This window comes from Trachemys scripta, chromosome 12, assembly GCF_013100865.1.
Source record: "Trachemys scripta elegans isolate TJP31775 chromosome 12, CAS_Tse_1.0, whole genome shotgun sequence".
NCBI classification, from domain to species: Eukaryota; Metazoa; Chordata; order Testudines; family Emydidae; genus Trachemys; species Trachemys scripta.
Window position 1 is genome coordinate 27,566,130 of NC_048309.1, and position 14,576 is coordinate 27,580,705.

Genomic DNA, 14,576 nt, shown 5'->3' on the forward strand with positions numbered 1-14,576 from the left:
AATTTATGTGAAGTCTATAATTTGAAAAGAGAAATAGAGAGGCAAGCTTAGGTCCTGTGACCTGACTGAACATATGCAGAGAGGGAGAAGCTCGGTGGTGTTCTTCTTCCTGCCCCCCAAAAGAAGAATCCCACCAAAACCCCCAAATGCTGCCTGCTTGTGTGGTATAGGCAGGGCCTTATGTTACCATGGGATTTACTAGCACATGGACTGTGTTCCAGAATTGAAACTTTAATCTGAAAACTTACATGTCTGGTTTTCATGTCTGTGAAGAAAACCTTCTGTGCAAACTAGTCACATCTGTGGACATCCAGAAACCAGTGTAATTGGATGTGCTGCTGTCAATTGGGTGTCTAGTTAACAGTATTCAGGTTCTTTCCCATTGTGAATATCACGGAAATGATTTTTTTCCCATATCCCCAGCCTGTTGCTCCTACCTTGCCACTTACCGAAACATCTAGATTTGTCAATAATGCCCCCTTTCTAGGTTTTTTTTTGGCTAATGAAGCATTGTACTGAAAATCAAACTTGGGGTGAGAGGAGGAAATATGCCATGTAAATGAAACTTGAGCCCATGTGATGACACAAGGGGACTGACTCTATTTTAAAATAAGAGACTTTTTGAGAGTTGCTTAAGCTGCCCAGACTCTGGGACCCCCTACAGAAATGGGCAGTGGGGGGCGAGCTTGCCACAGGCTTGCTAAGCTCTAGCCATGGTTCCCATGGAACAAATGGGGGCAGGGCAGCTGCATAACTTTCCCCTTGCCCCCCTCCCCAAGGTCATGTGGCTTTGCCTGAGGGGTAGATATGATCGTTGATCAACGAGCACAACACTTTGGAGGGGAGCTTTAGAGAAATAGCTGGGGCCTGTGTCCTGGGGAACAAGCTGTGACTTGCTGAATGTGCAGCTTGGTGCTGTGGGCACCAGCAGGGGGAGACTGTTGGTGAAGGTGTGCTGTGGTGACTGCATTGCACCAGGCCTCAAACCCTAGCACAGGGTGCCAGGAACCTTGAGCTGCCAGTCAGCTTGTGCCAGCTAGATCCCGTAAGGGCAGATGGGATCAGGAGTGGGAGGGGAAGGCTTAAAATGGCAATGGAGGGGAGACCATCACCAAGAGCAGCAGACCCTGTGGCAGGGAGGGACAGTGGCACATGGGGCCCTTGTGCATGAGCTGGGCCCTGTAAAGCCTGGGCCTCCCCATGAAGCCGCTTTGTGCTGCAGTAGTGAGATGTGCAGGCTAACTCTCCTGATCCTGCCTGCAATGTGTGAGTAGGCCTGGCTGGGCTTTGCTTTCCCCAGAGCTGGGCCAGCTTCCCGAGTCTCAAGGGAAATCTGTGATCCTTTGGGATGAAGGAGAACTTTGCTGAACAAAGCTGGATCTTGGTGCCTCTGGAACATTTTGTGTATGTGTTGGGGTTTTTTTGGGGGGGGGGAGGGAGAGGCAGGGGATTGAAGGTACAGTTGTACTTATCATGCTCTGAGAGCATGCGGCTTGGTCGGAGATGGTGGCTGTGCTCTCTGAGAGACCTTGAGTATAGACTAGAAAACAGTCTGAACAAAAGCTACTTGGCCCAATGATCCTGAGCAGGTTGCAGACTCTAGCACTACTTGGCTGCCTTCCCTCTGAGTGCCTGGATCATCCCTCTGCTTACAGAGTGGGGCTGCCCTGCAGACTCCCTTCTTCACAGCACCCTATTGCCTTCAATGCATGTTGCAGTTCTTGGGTTGTACTCATTCTGTTGGACACTAACTTGTAGGAGAAGTCCTGACTTAACTGCTGGGTTGTTCTTGCCTTTCAGTTGCATCTAACTAGAAGATGTCTGACGAGAGCCAAACAACTGCTCCTGCCCCAGACAGCAAGGAGCAGCAGGTAACTGCTCCACAGCATGTGTAAAATCTTGATCTGTGCTACTACCAACCAACAGAAGCAGCTTAGTCCTTCACCAGTGTCTAGGCATGCAGTCATTGCCCATGTTGTAGTGACACAGGGGTCTCTTTTTCTTAGTCCTGAACCAGCACCTAATGGTCTTGAGTGGGAATGGTCTGTTACCAGTGGTGCTGCTCTCCACTTACTAGGCATAACCTAGTGTGCGTTCACTGTGGTAAGTGGAACTCCCTGGGCCTGATTCTCCACTGAACTGCAGTGGCATTGTGCTCATGGCTGAGTAGAGAATAGGCCTGCTTTTTGAACCAAAACTTGGCAAGTGCTCCTATCAATCTAAATGCCTTCTGATATCTTTGCCAAAGTGACAAGTGCTATAACTTTTTTTTTTTTTATGCTACATGCAAGTGGCTTGTGGAGAGCCTATTAAAAAGCTTTTTGGATCAATCTCAGCCATTGCCTGCCCTCGGTAAAATGACAAGCCTCAGTGAGACTTCCTGGCTTGCTAGCCATCAGAGCTAGTTCTTACTAATTGTCTCTAAATTGGCCACCCATGCTTGATTTTTATTTTATTCCCCCCCCATGCCACTTGTTTCTTGTGTGGGTTTCCCCCCCCCCACTGCTTGGGAACTAGTCTCCTGGCCATCCTCTGATCTGGGACAAGCTCCTGGAGTATGCTGTGGTGTAATGGTGTAATCTTGCAGTGACATGCCTGACAAATTCAGGCACCACTAGGTGAACATCTAAACCAGGGATCAGCAACATTTGACACGCAGCCCACCAGGGTAAGCCCCTGATGGGCCAGGCTGCTTGTTTACCTTTTTTGGCTGCAGGTTTGGCTGATTGCCATGGCCACTGGCCACAGTTCGCTGCTCCAGGCCAATGGGGACTGTGGGCAGCGGCGTGGGCTGAGGGATGTGCTGGCTGTGGCTTCCCACAGCCTCCATTGGCCTGGAGCGGCAAACTGGCCATTAGGAACTGCAATTGGCCAAACCTGCGGCCACAGCAGGTAAACAAGCAGCCTGGCCCATCAGGGGGCTTACCCTGGTGGGCTGCGTGTCAAAGGTTGCCAAGTCCCTGATCTAGACAACTCCTACCAGGCTGTCTCTGGCCTGAAGGAAGCATGTCATGCAAGCTTATGTTAGGGTGTACATAAAGCCCAGTTACTAGTTTTCTGAGCTAGCCTAGAACTCCCTGCTAAAGAGGGAAGTCCAGGGCTGACCTGTCAAACTGTTGAAGGGCAAGTGGCATGTACATTGAGTTTCTAGCAGTGTGGCTTACAACACACCTCTGTGCCTCAAAACTAAAGGGAGAAATGGGGAAGGGGAGCTTGACTAAGGCAGGAATTTATGTGGTATGTGTATAAATCTGATTTTTGGGGGGGGGGGGAGAGAATACCTGGAGAGTTGACTAACTTCTACTGGAAGAACATTTGCAAGGCAGGAGATGTGTGGCAACAAAACTGCTACCTAGTGAGGCTTATAAAAGAGGCCTGATTCTGGTATGAACTGTCACTTCATTTACATGACTGTTCTTCTGCCTTGTTAGACCCCAGCGAGTCAAGTGGCTGGTCTGCCCTTGTTCAAGTCTACTTATGACATGGTGGTGTCTGCCCTGACTTCTGCCAAAGGAACCCAGCCATCAGTCAAATCTGTGTGTGAGGCAGCAGAGAAAGGAGTGACTGCCATGGCTGGTGAAGCTGTCACTAGTGCACAGCCAGCTCTAACTGATCTGGAGCCTCAGCGTGAGTAAGCCATGGGCTGGCAATGGCCTTCCCTTTTGTAAGGCATAGGGAAAGAAAGTGGGTGCTTCGTGTTTGATGGGTAGCCTGTTTGTGTGGGGGAGGGAAGCACCTCATAGCACTGAAGTCCAGAACTGGAGTTATTTTGGGGGCGTTACTTTACAAGTGAGCGATAACACAGTAACGGTGTTGTGCTAGCAGCTTCTGAAAGGCTTGAACAGGTCCCTGCTCTGGATGGTCCATATATGAAATAGACTGTGCCCATGCTAAAGAGGGGATGCTGTGGAAAGCAGTGATGGTGAACATCACTTGCCCATCATTTTAGTTCAAAACTTCCATTCTTCATGTTAGTACCGGGAGGGTGTCTGTATAGAACTTCTTAGAAGCTGACTGTCAGACTCAAAAGAGCAGAAAGCTAAAGCCACAGCAGACTGAAGGAGGGTTTCTAGGTGTAGCAAGCCTGTAGAGTAAGACCACCCTCTCCCCAAGATCATTCATGCAACTCCAGGTGGCAAAGGAGACTTGCTCTGGGGGCAAAGAGGTTGTATGGAGCACTGAACACCATAACTAGGTGACTAAATCTGATGTGGACAGGAAGGGGAATCCACTGTTCAGAGCAGTAGGCAACATAGCTTTTTGCAGCAGTATATTGGGAAGACTGAAGGGGAGGTCAGAATCTGGCTGTGTAGAGAAGGTGGTTGCTGGGGGGGGGGGGGGGGGGGATGTGCAGTCACATCCACATCTGGGCCTGTCTTTTGAAAGTGCTGGACACTGGGCAGCTCCCACTGAGAATAATCAGAGCTGCTGGGTGCAGAGCTCTTCCAAAAATCTGGTCCTAGATGCAGATCTTGGGCAAACCTTTCTCTGGGTCTTTGCTGCACTGGTGTAGGCTGCTCTGGCTTCAGGTATCCCGTTACAAGGGCTAATTCCTCAGCTGTTCATCTGTCCTCGCAGACAGGGTTTTCAAGATACACTGCCAAGATTACTTGACACCTGAGCTGCCTAAGGAGGAGACCACTCCCCTTTCTCTGGAGATGGCTCCTAAAATACCTCAGCTTATCCAGCTACTCCAGGCATAAAGAACATTCCCACTCTTGGGTTCCCATATTCACAGCTGCTCCCCACACATCTTCCATTGACTTCAAAGGCAGTTCTTTGCAGACTATCTGAAGCATTGACCCATTAAATATTGGGGGTTTTACCACTAGCTCTAAAGACCATAGAGCAGCAGCATTAGGCTGGGTAAGAACAACACCCTGTATCGAGGGGGAAATATTACCTGAAATAACACTGCCCTGGGAGGCTCTTGACCTAACTGCCTATTTATGACTAGTATCTTGGACTTGCCATGGGTGCTGATAGAACTCCATTTCTGTTCTGTGGGAAACTGTTTTCTTTCATTCCAATATGGAGGCATCATTGCATGAAAAGTCAATTGTTTTTGCAGGAAATTCTGAGAAATATTGAAATGACCTTATTAGAGACTAAATGAAGCATGCTGATGTTTTGACTATTACAGCAAGTTTTAGATTATAAAATTTGCTGTAAGTGCATCATCCTTATCAAAACATGGTGGGTTTTCTTAACTCAACAATCTGTTCTGCAAAACACTCTGATTTGTGTTTGAACTGGCATTTCCTGAGGGAAAACTTCCATTGAAAACTTTGACCAGCTCTATCCAAATGCCAACTGAGTAAAAGCATGCTTCTCTGATGTATGAAATGACTGATTTTTTTTTTTTCTAGCATATGTCTGCACGTACCCTCTGTTAGGGTAACCCATGTCCAGTTTTTCCCCAGACATGTCCAGCTTTTCGGCAATCAAACCCCCGTCCGGGGGGGAATTGCCAAAAAGCCGAACATGTCCGGGGAAAATGCCAGCCGGGCACTTCCCCTCCCGCGGCGGCTCTGCTCCTCCCCAACTCTTCGGCTCTGTTTAAGAGCCGAGCGCTACAGGCTTCGGGCAGCCCCCATGCCTCTGGACCCTGTGCTGCCGGAGCCCAGGAGGGGAAGTGCCCGGCCGGGGGCGCAGGGTCCAGAGGCATAGGGGCTGCCTGAAGCCCAAGCGCTATCGGCTTCACAGTTTGCTGGGCAGCCTCCAGACCCTGCGTCCCCAGCTGGGCGCTTCCCCTCCTGGGCTCCAGCTGTGCTGGGGAAGCACTGGCCAGGGGCGCAGGGTCTGGGGGCTGCCTGGCAAACCATGAAGCCGTAGCACTCGGGCAGCCCTTTTCACGTGGCTGGGAGTGGGAGGGTGGAGAGTTAGAGTGGGGTTGGGGAAGGGGCGAAGTTGGGGCAGGGCTGGGGGTGGGGAAATGGGCAGGGCCAGGGCCTGTGGAGGGTCTTCTTTCTTTTTTTTTTTTTTTTTTTATTTGCTAAATAAGGTAACTCTGTAAACCTGGAGACTACATGTTTCATATCTTGTCTCTAGTTGCAATTGCAAATGAGGGTGGTTGCAAGGGCCTGGAGAAACTGGAGGAGAAGCTGCCAGTCAAAGAGCTAGCAGATAAGGTAATTACCTCTCCTGGGTGGGAAGGTCTGGTGTCGATGTTCTAGAGAGCTAGTTCAGAGCTGCCCCGAGTCTTCAGGCTAGCTGTAATTCTCAGCAAACAATCACTTTATTCTGGGCAGAAAGAGCCTAATAAATTCTTCTCACAAGAAGGCTTCCTCTTCTCACACTGCCCTTTCAGCTGCTAGTTGGAGCTGGACAAATAATTCATTAATTAGCCAACTTAAGTTCTTACTGTCTGAATTTGCCACAGATAGTGTTCCTTGATCATTTTACTTGAAATTACATGGATGTTATCTTAACTACCTTAAAGTTGGCCAGCAAAGACTCATGCCATCTCCTGATGTTTTGCTAGATGAAGACCTGAGGCTTTTCTCAAGACTTTTTACCTTTATATCAAACAGTCTGGTCTTAGTTTAGCTGGGAGACCTGTTAGATGTTTGCTTGCAAACATTTTAACATTTGATGGGGAAGGGGAGATCAACACTTGAAAGTGGCTGTTCAACTCTGAATGTTTTGCATGAGTAGATTTTCTTTAAAAAGAAACAAAACCACTCTCCCCCTCAACTGCACAACTTCAGGTCTCATGACCCTTGCAGTGATTCATTAACTTTTCAGGCCAGATGAGACTTGAACTTCTTTTATTTAAAGGCTTTCCCTCCCTTCTTCCCCCTTCCCCCCCCCCCCCTGAAACTCCTCAGTCCTCTTAGGCATCCTAAAGCAGCCCAAAAGGGCACAAGCCCACCTTAGTTTCTGCTGGACACTTCTTAGATTTAGCTCATGTGAGGTACTCAATATGTAAACTGTCATGCTTCTGCATATAGGTCAGATTGCATATCATCCCTGATAAGTGTACGACGTAATTGATCCTCAGAGCCTGAAGCTATAAAGCTTAATGTGACATTTGCTCTGAGCAAATATTCAATAGCTGCTGTTTCCATAAATATTCCTGCCACTAAAATCTCTGGGAATATAGTTGAGGAGCAAAGAGTTAAATCTACTAATGTACTCCTGACTGCTCATGAAAGTTCCTCCCAGTTTGATTTAAAGTCCCATTGAGTCAATCACTTAAGTGCTTGTCAAAAACCCAACCACAATCTCTAGTAATACTTGCTCCCACTCATTCTGGTGCCCAGACTCCATCTCCCAGCCAGCTATAAAACTCTGGAGATGTTGGTACAGTCTCCTCAAGGTCAGGCCCCTGAAGTACAGCACTAGCATAGGTGGAAACAGGAGTTTTATACCAACTTGATTTCTTCCCCTAGGATCTCTCGGAGCCCAAAGAGCTGGTGTCCTCCGAAGAGGTGGATGCTGTGAGCAGCAGAATGACCGAGGTGGTAGATGTAACCAAGGAGACTCTTCAGGACCGCATAGAGGCTGTGAAATCAATGGTGACCAGTAGCATGAGCACAGTCATGGGCTCCACAGTGGGCCAAATGGCTATGAGTGGAGTGGAAGCTGTGCTGGAGAAATCGGAGGACCTGGTGGATCACTACCTCCCCATCACAGATGAGGAACTAGGTCCGAGAATGCATGCTTGACCCTTAACTACAAATAGTACACATCTGTCTCTTCCCTCCGTTAAATAGCTTTCCTATGAGGAATGGGAACATTTTAAGCATTAATGCAGCAGGCTTGCTGAAGGCCCAGCCATTCTGTTACCTGCATCAGCAGTCAATCAGACTAAATCAGGTTAGGTTTCAAGAAACAGCTAGGTCATATGAGGCTAGTGAGGGATTTAACCTGGACTCTGGCATAGTCACTCCTGCACAGATCTCTTCAACCCCTATAGGGGTTGAAATGTACCTACCCTAATCTTCAGGGGCAGGGAAAGAGGCCCTGTATGGTGGACCTGTTTCAAGGTACTCTTGGAGAGATGAGGCCAAACTCTCTGAAGTGGGCACAACTTGCAAAGCCAAGGATAGGTACAAATGACTCCATTCCGGATCTGTCCCCGAGGAAAAGGGCATGGTTTTTGGAGATAGCAGGTGGAACTAGGCCAAAGGGCTATATTCTTGGGGGCTCTGAGCACTCCCAAGTCACTTCAGAAGGAAGGTTAAATAGCTTTGAAGGGGTGCACTGGCTCTAAATCTGTAGTAGGAAGCAATGCTGGAGGGATGGAGACTGTTCTAGGTAGAAACCCTGGAGTGAAGCAAAAAGTAACTTCAAGGATATATGGCTTTCTTGACTCAAAAGGTCTTGGTGCCTAAAAGTAAGGGACTGATTCTTCACTATAGTTAACAATAGTTGTCACATAACAGTAGTAAAGCTACCATTGTTTTGTTCCCACTGAGTGAAGCTGAAAGCTACAGAATATTCAAGATGTCATTGCTATTTCCTCTAGCTGCATGTACAAATAGCTAAGTGACTGGACACAACTAGGAGAACTACCTAGGGAAACTTGCATACCAGATTCCTGTGAGGGGAAGACTTTTTTTAAGCATCTTGAGTTAAAAACAGACCAATGAGGTGACTAATGGGAGGGTAATTCAGACCTCTGTTCTGGATGCCTAAATCTGGATTCTTATTGCAGCACAAATAACACACTGCAGAATGCAAATGTACACTTGAAAAAAGTCCTTGGGTATGTCTGCATTGGACTAAGACCCACAGCATGGCTGTGGTTGCCCTGGGTAAGCTGACTCAGACTGTGGAGCTAAAAATTGCTATGTAGATGTTTTGGCTCGGGCCAGAGACTGCAAGTGAGGAGGGTCCCATAATCCAGCCCAAGCCTGAATGTCTACACCACAATCACAGCCCCATGAGCCAGAGTCCGCTGAGATAGACCAGCAGCAGGTAGGCCCCAAAGAGTATGACTGACTGAGCAGACCAGAGAGCCTGCACTGAGGGTGGGGGGGGGGGGGGTTTGAACACAACTTCATTGAGTAAAGGGCTGGAGAAGGAGTCGCGCTTGGATTGACAGGTCTGTTCTTCCTGGGTTGCTCTTAATCTTTTTGCATTCCTCTATATTGAGAATGGAAGGCTGGCTGATTCTGTGCCATTGATATGAGCAAACAGAAGAGTTGGAATGCGGTCATCTTCCCTGGTAACTCCCATCTGGGTCTCCATGGGGACTAAACCCGAAGATGATGGCCATTGTCTAGATTTAAACCAATACTGAACTCCCCATTACTAGGGGAAATGCCTATCTGTGCTGAAAAGCTCTGCATTTCTATCTGCATAGATCCACCTCGTGCCAGGTACCTGGCCTGTTGACTTCAGTGGGACCCCTGCATGAAGGGAGATCCATCATGTCAGTTGGGAACACCTGGCTGAAATAGTGACTCCACCTGCCCTATAGCACAGGATTTAGCTATGACTCTTCTTACCTCTGGGTGGGATGTGGTGGACAAGATCTCCAATATATGGTACCATAGGTACACTTGCAACTTAAACACTCATGAAAGATGACCTAGGCAGCAGTAACTCTGTATGAAAGGTCTCATGCCAGTCCCAAACAATCTCATGGGGCCGATGCCTCCAGCTAGCTGCTGAAGGGAATAAAATCTTATTGTGGGGGGGGGGTGATATTTCTAAATCTAAACCCCTGGTTAATTTGTGGCTCTCTAGCTCAGTAAGGACTTGAATAGAGTAGGTGGCTCATGTTGGCCCCCGGCCCTTCATCCAATAGGGTGACTGACCTTGATCTCATTCCTTACAGCAAGCTTAGCTGAATCTGTGGAGGGAGCTGAAGAGTCTGCTGTCCAGCATCATGGCTACTTTGTGCGGCTGGGCTCCTTGTCAGCTCAGCTCCGCCAACGTGCCTACCAGCATTCCTTGGGCAAAGTGAGACAGGCCAAGCAGGGCATGCAGCAGACCTTCCTACAGTTTCATGAAGTCCTTGACCTGGTAGGAACACTATTCCCTCATCTCCTTGTTAAGTATCCTGTCCTCCCACTATTTTTGTGGGAAATGGTCTTATTGGTCTCTCTGGCCTCACGAGGCTCAATCCAGGAGAATAGCTGTATTGTCCCAGCAGTGCTCCTGTCTAGCAGCCTTTTCATACTGGTGTTGCCACCTTTATAAGTGGCTCAGTGAGTCATATATGCAAGTTGTTCTCATAGAGATTCATCCTTTGCTCCTTGCTGATTCTGTCCCCTTCTAGATTAACTCTATCAGGCAGAATGTTGATCAGAAGCTTCAGGATGGCCAGCAGAAGCTGCACCAGATGTGGCTTGACTGGAGCAGCAAGCAGCCAGAAGAAAGTAATGATGCAGCCTCTACAGAGCCAAAGGTATTGGGCTATGGGAGAGCAATTCTGGACTGAGACATCCCTATAGAGAAAACATAGACCTAGTTCACTTCATGTCTTCTAAACCTGTTAACTTCCATCTTTACAGCAGGTGGAGTCTCATACGCTGGCCATGTCTCAGAGCATCACTCAGCAGCTGCAAGATGACTGTCAGACCCTGAAGGCCAGCATCCAGGGCCTCCCTTCCAGCCTACAGGAAAAGGTGCAGCAGGTTCTCAAGAACTTAGAAGAGCTCCACAATTCCTTCTTTGCTGCCAAGTCCTTCCACGACCTACCAAGTGCTACCCAGAGCCAGGAGAAGATAACCAAATCCCAGGAGTACATAGATGAGCTGCTTGAGTATATAGAGCACAACACTCCTTTCTCCTGGCTGGTGGGACCCTTCACCCCATCTGGCAGAGCCTATGTAACACCACAGGAGGAGCCTGAGAAAGAGGAGGTGGCTCAGAAGAAGGCAGACTAGGGACCATGTTATAGCTGTACCTAGCACAGTCTTTTTGGAAAGTGCCTAATGTGTAAAGGGTAGAGCTTTTGTGGGAGGAGTGGGGACTAACGTCTCTGGCCAGCACTAATATCACACCTTGAACCCAGTTGACTGTTTGCAGGTGAATGCCTTGAGGAAAAGTTAATAAAGAAATTAAATTTATTAGCCAATGGCTCTTTTCCCAGGAATACCTTAGACCCAAGAACAGTCTTGTAGCAATAGACCTTCAAGCCTGTTAAAAGTAAGTAGGCTTTACACTGAATAGCTTTCTCCTAGAGACCATGTATGGTGCAGAATCTCTAACAAAAACTAAAAATAAAACGTGTTTAAATGCTGTCAGTCTTTGACTATTGTCTCATTTATTCTATTTATTTTTAATATATAAATTTGCTGTATGGTGACTTAGCTTTTAATTTAAACTACATCTTGTGCCTTCTGAGCTGGGCTCTCCCCACTAAATCATCTTGCCTGACTACTCTTACATTCTTGGCCCCAGCAGCTTCAGATAGGGGAAGGGGAGAAAACCATCAGCATGTTTGGTTTTTAGTTTGGGGGGGGGGGGGGCACACATGCACGCGTGCGGTCTCTCTCTCTCTCTCTCTCTCTCTCTCTCTCTCCCCCTGCATACTACACAATAACCAAACTATGATTCAGGCAATAGTTAGTTCTGTCCCAATGGCAGTTTTAAAAGTCTACACTCAAGAGTGCTGGAGGTTTCTTTAAGAACTGTACAAGGTGCTTCTGTTAGGACCTACAGAGTTTCCTTCTACCTTCATCAGGTCCTGAAATACGTGTGTGTGTGGTGTGTGGTTTTTTTTTTTTTTTTTTTTTACAGAAAAGCCCGTTTGAGGTAATCTGTGGAGATTTATGTGCTCATTCTGTCTGAATCCTGTACGATTAGTTTTGACTTGTAACCCACTCTTTCTATGCAAAGAACCATGAAGCTGACTCTTTCCCAAGGATGGATAGAGTGGTCTTCTGCATCCTATGTAGTACTAGTTCTAGTGGCAATCTCTTGCTAGCTGACCTGTACAACTCCTGGCTCTAATGCTAGCAGATCTTTAGAAACTGAAAGAGGCAGAAAACCGGTGGGGGTGTGTTCTCCCAGCATCAGAAGCTTCTTAATGGAGATGAGAACACAGAATAAAAATGCTGTTTAGCTATTTTAATTTAGTCTTTTCTCTACAGAACTCCTCTTCAGCAGGTCACACCACCACTGTTCCATAGCAGAGATGAGTCAGACTCCTAGATTTCCTTTGTCTGACTCTTGCAGCTGGGTCTCCTTAATTTCTTGGAGTCCAATACAGCAGAATAGTGCCCACAGGGAAAAGTAAAAATCAGTGTCCAGCCTCTAAGCTTCAGCTGCTGCACCTAGCTTTCAAAAGCAAGAAGAATCCTTGGTGTCCAACTTATGGGCAACTCAGTACCCCTCTTTTCTCTCCCCCCCCCCACCCCAATCCTGTGTGTGTGTGGTGGTGGTTGTGGTTTTTTTTTTTTTTCTCCCTCCCCCTCTCAAACCCACCATGACCTAGATCTGTTTAAGGGAGCGGGGATGTGTGGTGGTTTTTGTTTTTTCTTCCTTCCTTCTGCTCTGGGGCCCAGATGCGACTAACCTCTGATCAAACTGATAACCTAGAACTCTGTCTTTCTAACACCGTTGAATCAGGGTCTGGTCCCAGCCACAGCAGTTTTGGCCAAACTGCCTTCGGGCAAAGTTACCAGCTCAGTTTTTAAGTGACCAGTTCCCTTAATTAAGAGCCTTTGTGAGGCTCTTCATAAGAGGCCTGGAGTGAGTGTTCCTACTATGTTGCTCTTGCATGAGGTAAACACCGAACATACCAACCCCCAGGTGTGCTGTCAGAACAGGTTTTTGTGTTGGGTCTGGAGCCATGGTGAGTTCTCCTGGCAGGAAGGAAAGTGTGTCAGAATTGATCTGTCTGTGAGCCAGGGTGAGACACTGCAGGCCTCCCCTTGTGGAGCTTGCTGCTTCCTTGCTGACAGGGAGATGGCATGATTCAAGCGCTGTAGCAGCATTCTGCGTATCCCTGCCTCCAGTTCAGAGAGGAGGTAGGAATAGGATGTCAGTATAGGTTTATTAGCAAGTTGGCAGCTACAGTCTCAAAGTTCTAGACAAACAACTGCACTCTTATTCTCAGCTAAAATTCTCCAGTTGATTTTTCTGTACATGGCTTTCACTTTATGCAGCTCTGTGACAATCTGCTGAGAGTGTCTGTCACTTGTGGAAGCAGACATCTGGCTACAGTGAGCAAGTGCTCAGATAACCTTTGTCCTTGACATCAGCAATGTCTGAGTCCTTAATTCAGTTTTAGGGAAGGCCGCCTTTCCAGCAATATAAAGCATCGTCCTAAAGGCCTGCTCTAGCGTCTGGCCCAAATAATGTAGGAAAGGCTGCAACTAACCATTTACTTAACAGGGGGAATCCCTGAGGACAATACAAGTGGGAGGAGGTGGTAAATCCCTCCACAGGTGTAATATGCAGCAGGTTGTAAAATCCTCAAACCCTCACTCCCTGGCTTGAGGACACAATTCAGGGAGTAGGGGGTCCCCAAAACAAATTCTCTGCCTAACTAAAAGATGGTGCACTCACAAACTCCATGATTGATCCTCGGGTTCAAAGATGATGCTGGACTCCTCAGTCACTGGAGAGGCGCTGCTGTCTGCTGGCAGGGATCCTCTTCGAGCAGGAATCAGGCTGCTTCAGTCCCAGGATTTCCTCTCACCACAAAAGGGTGCAGGGCTCAAGGTGTAGGTTATACAACTACACTAACAGCCAAATAGTAGCTTCCTAGCCTAGCCTAGCCTCCACTCACACACTCAGCAGGCAGCTTCCATGGACTAGCAGACAGAGCAGAGCTGACAATGTGGTGACTGGTCTCACCTAGGGAGCTGGAGGGCAAACTTAGCCTGGCTGGGGAAATTTCCCAGCAAATGCTACAAATTGGGAATCAGCAGTGGGGAAGGAAAAACCTAGCTGAGGGATCTGCAGTCAGGTTCCTTAGAGGCCTGTTCTTAGGGGGAACCCTGCAGGCAGGCCTAGGACTCACCAGCTCCCCACACAGCCAGTTCTGCCCTTGTCCTGGCTGGCTCCAAACTGGCTTAATCCATACCTACACCTTATTTAGCATATGCCCATATATCTATAGTAACATAGCTGAGTACAATGCCATCAGTTTGTTTCCCATAGGCCTCTCTGTCCATCTAAACTGGATTGGAACTTGTACTGACACAGGGTTCTGGTTTAATTGCTGGAAGAAGCTGAAGGAGAGACAAAGCTGTGAAGGAGAATGATTGCAGAGGGAATAGGCTAAACACTGCTGTTACCTCTCATTGTATAAACCATCTGCTTCTTCAGGTTGGCTTGGGTGCAAAGTCCCTGTTTAAGGGCTTGTATGTACTGTAGCACTGGGAAATGCTGCCGAGGGCCTACATGATCCCACTTGACTTTGCACGAGTCTGGGGTTACAGCACTTCAGCAACATAAACTAGCAGGGAAGAAGGTCTCTCTACTCTCTCACTTATCAGCTCAGACCACATCAGTCATTTCAGTTGTCACTGCAATCAACCTCACAGGGAATTTAGGCCGCTATTCGGAGAAAAAAAATCTAAACACAGAAAGAAGGAAACACCAATGACAGGGTCACCTGTCAACCACAGGTGACAGAGATCTTAATCCAGTCAAAAATTTCCTTT

At 47.8% G+C, this 14,576-nt stretch overlaps 1 protein-coding gene across 3 annotated transcripts; it reads left to right on the forward strand.

The window, feature by feature from the left end:
* The first annotated feature begins 872 nt into the window (after window positions 1-872).
* On the forward strand, window positions 873-11,204 carry LOC117885938 (perilipin-3-like). 3 transcript variants are annotated; one of them, XM_034787512.1, is made up of 8 exons: window positions 873-960; window positions 1,801-1,871; window positions 3,432-3,627; window positions 6,052-6,131; window positions 7,395-7,650; window positions 9,791-9,978; window positions 10,235-10,363; window positions 10,470-11,204. In XM_034787512.1, exons 2-8 carry the CDS (start codon window positions 1,818-1,820, stop codon window positions 10,842-10,844), a joined length of 1,278 nt encoding a protein of 425 aa, XP_034643403.1. In that variant the 5' UTR covers window positions 873-960; window positions 1,801-1,817; the 3' UTR covers window positions 10,845-11,204. The 3 variants fall into 3 exon arrangements, with proteins under 3 accessions (XP_034643403.1, XP_034643401.1, XP_034643402.1); XM_034787510.1 differs by lacking the exon at window positions 873-960 and adding an exon at window positions 975-1,045; XM_034787511.1 differs by lacking the exon at window positions 873-960 and adding an exon at window positions 1,354-1,404.
* Window positions 11,205-14,576: the final 3,372 nt, after the last annotated feature.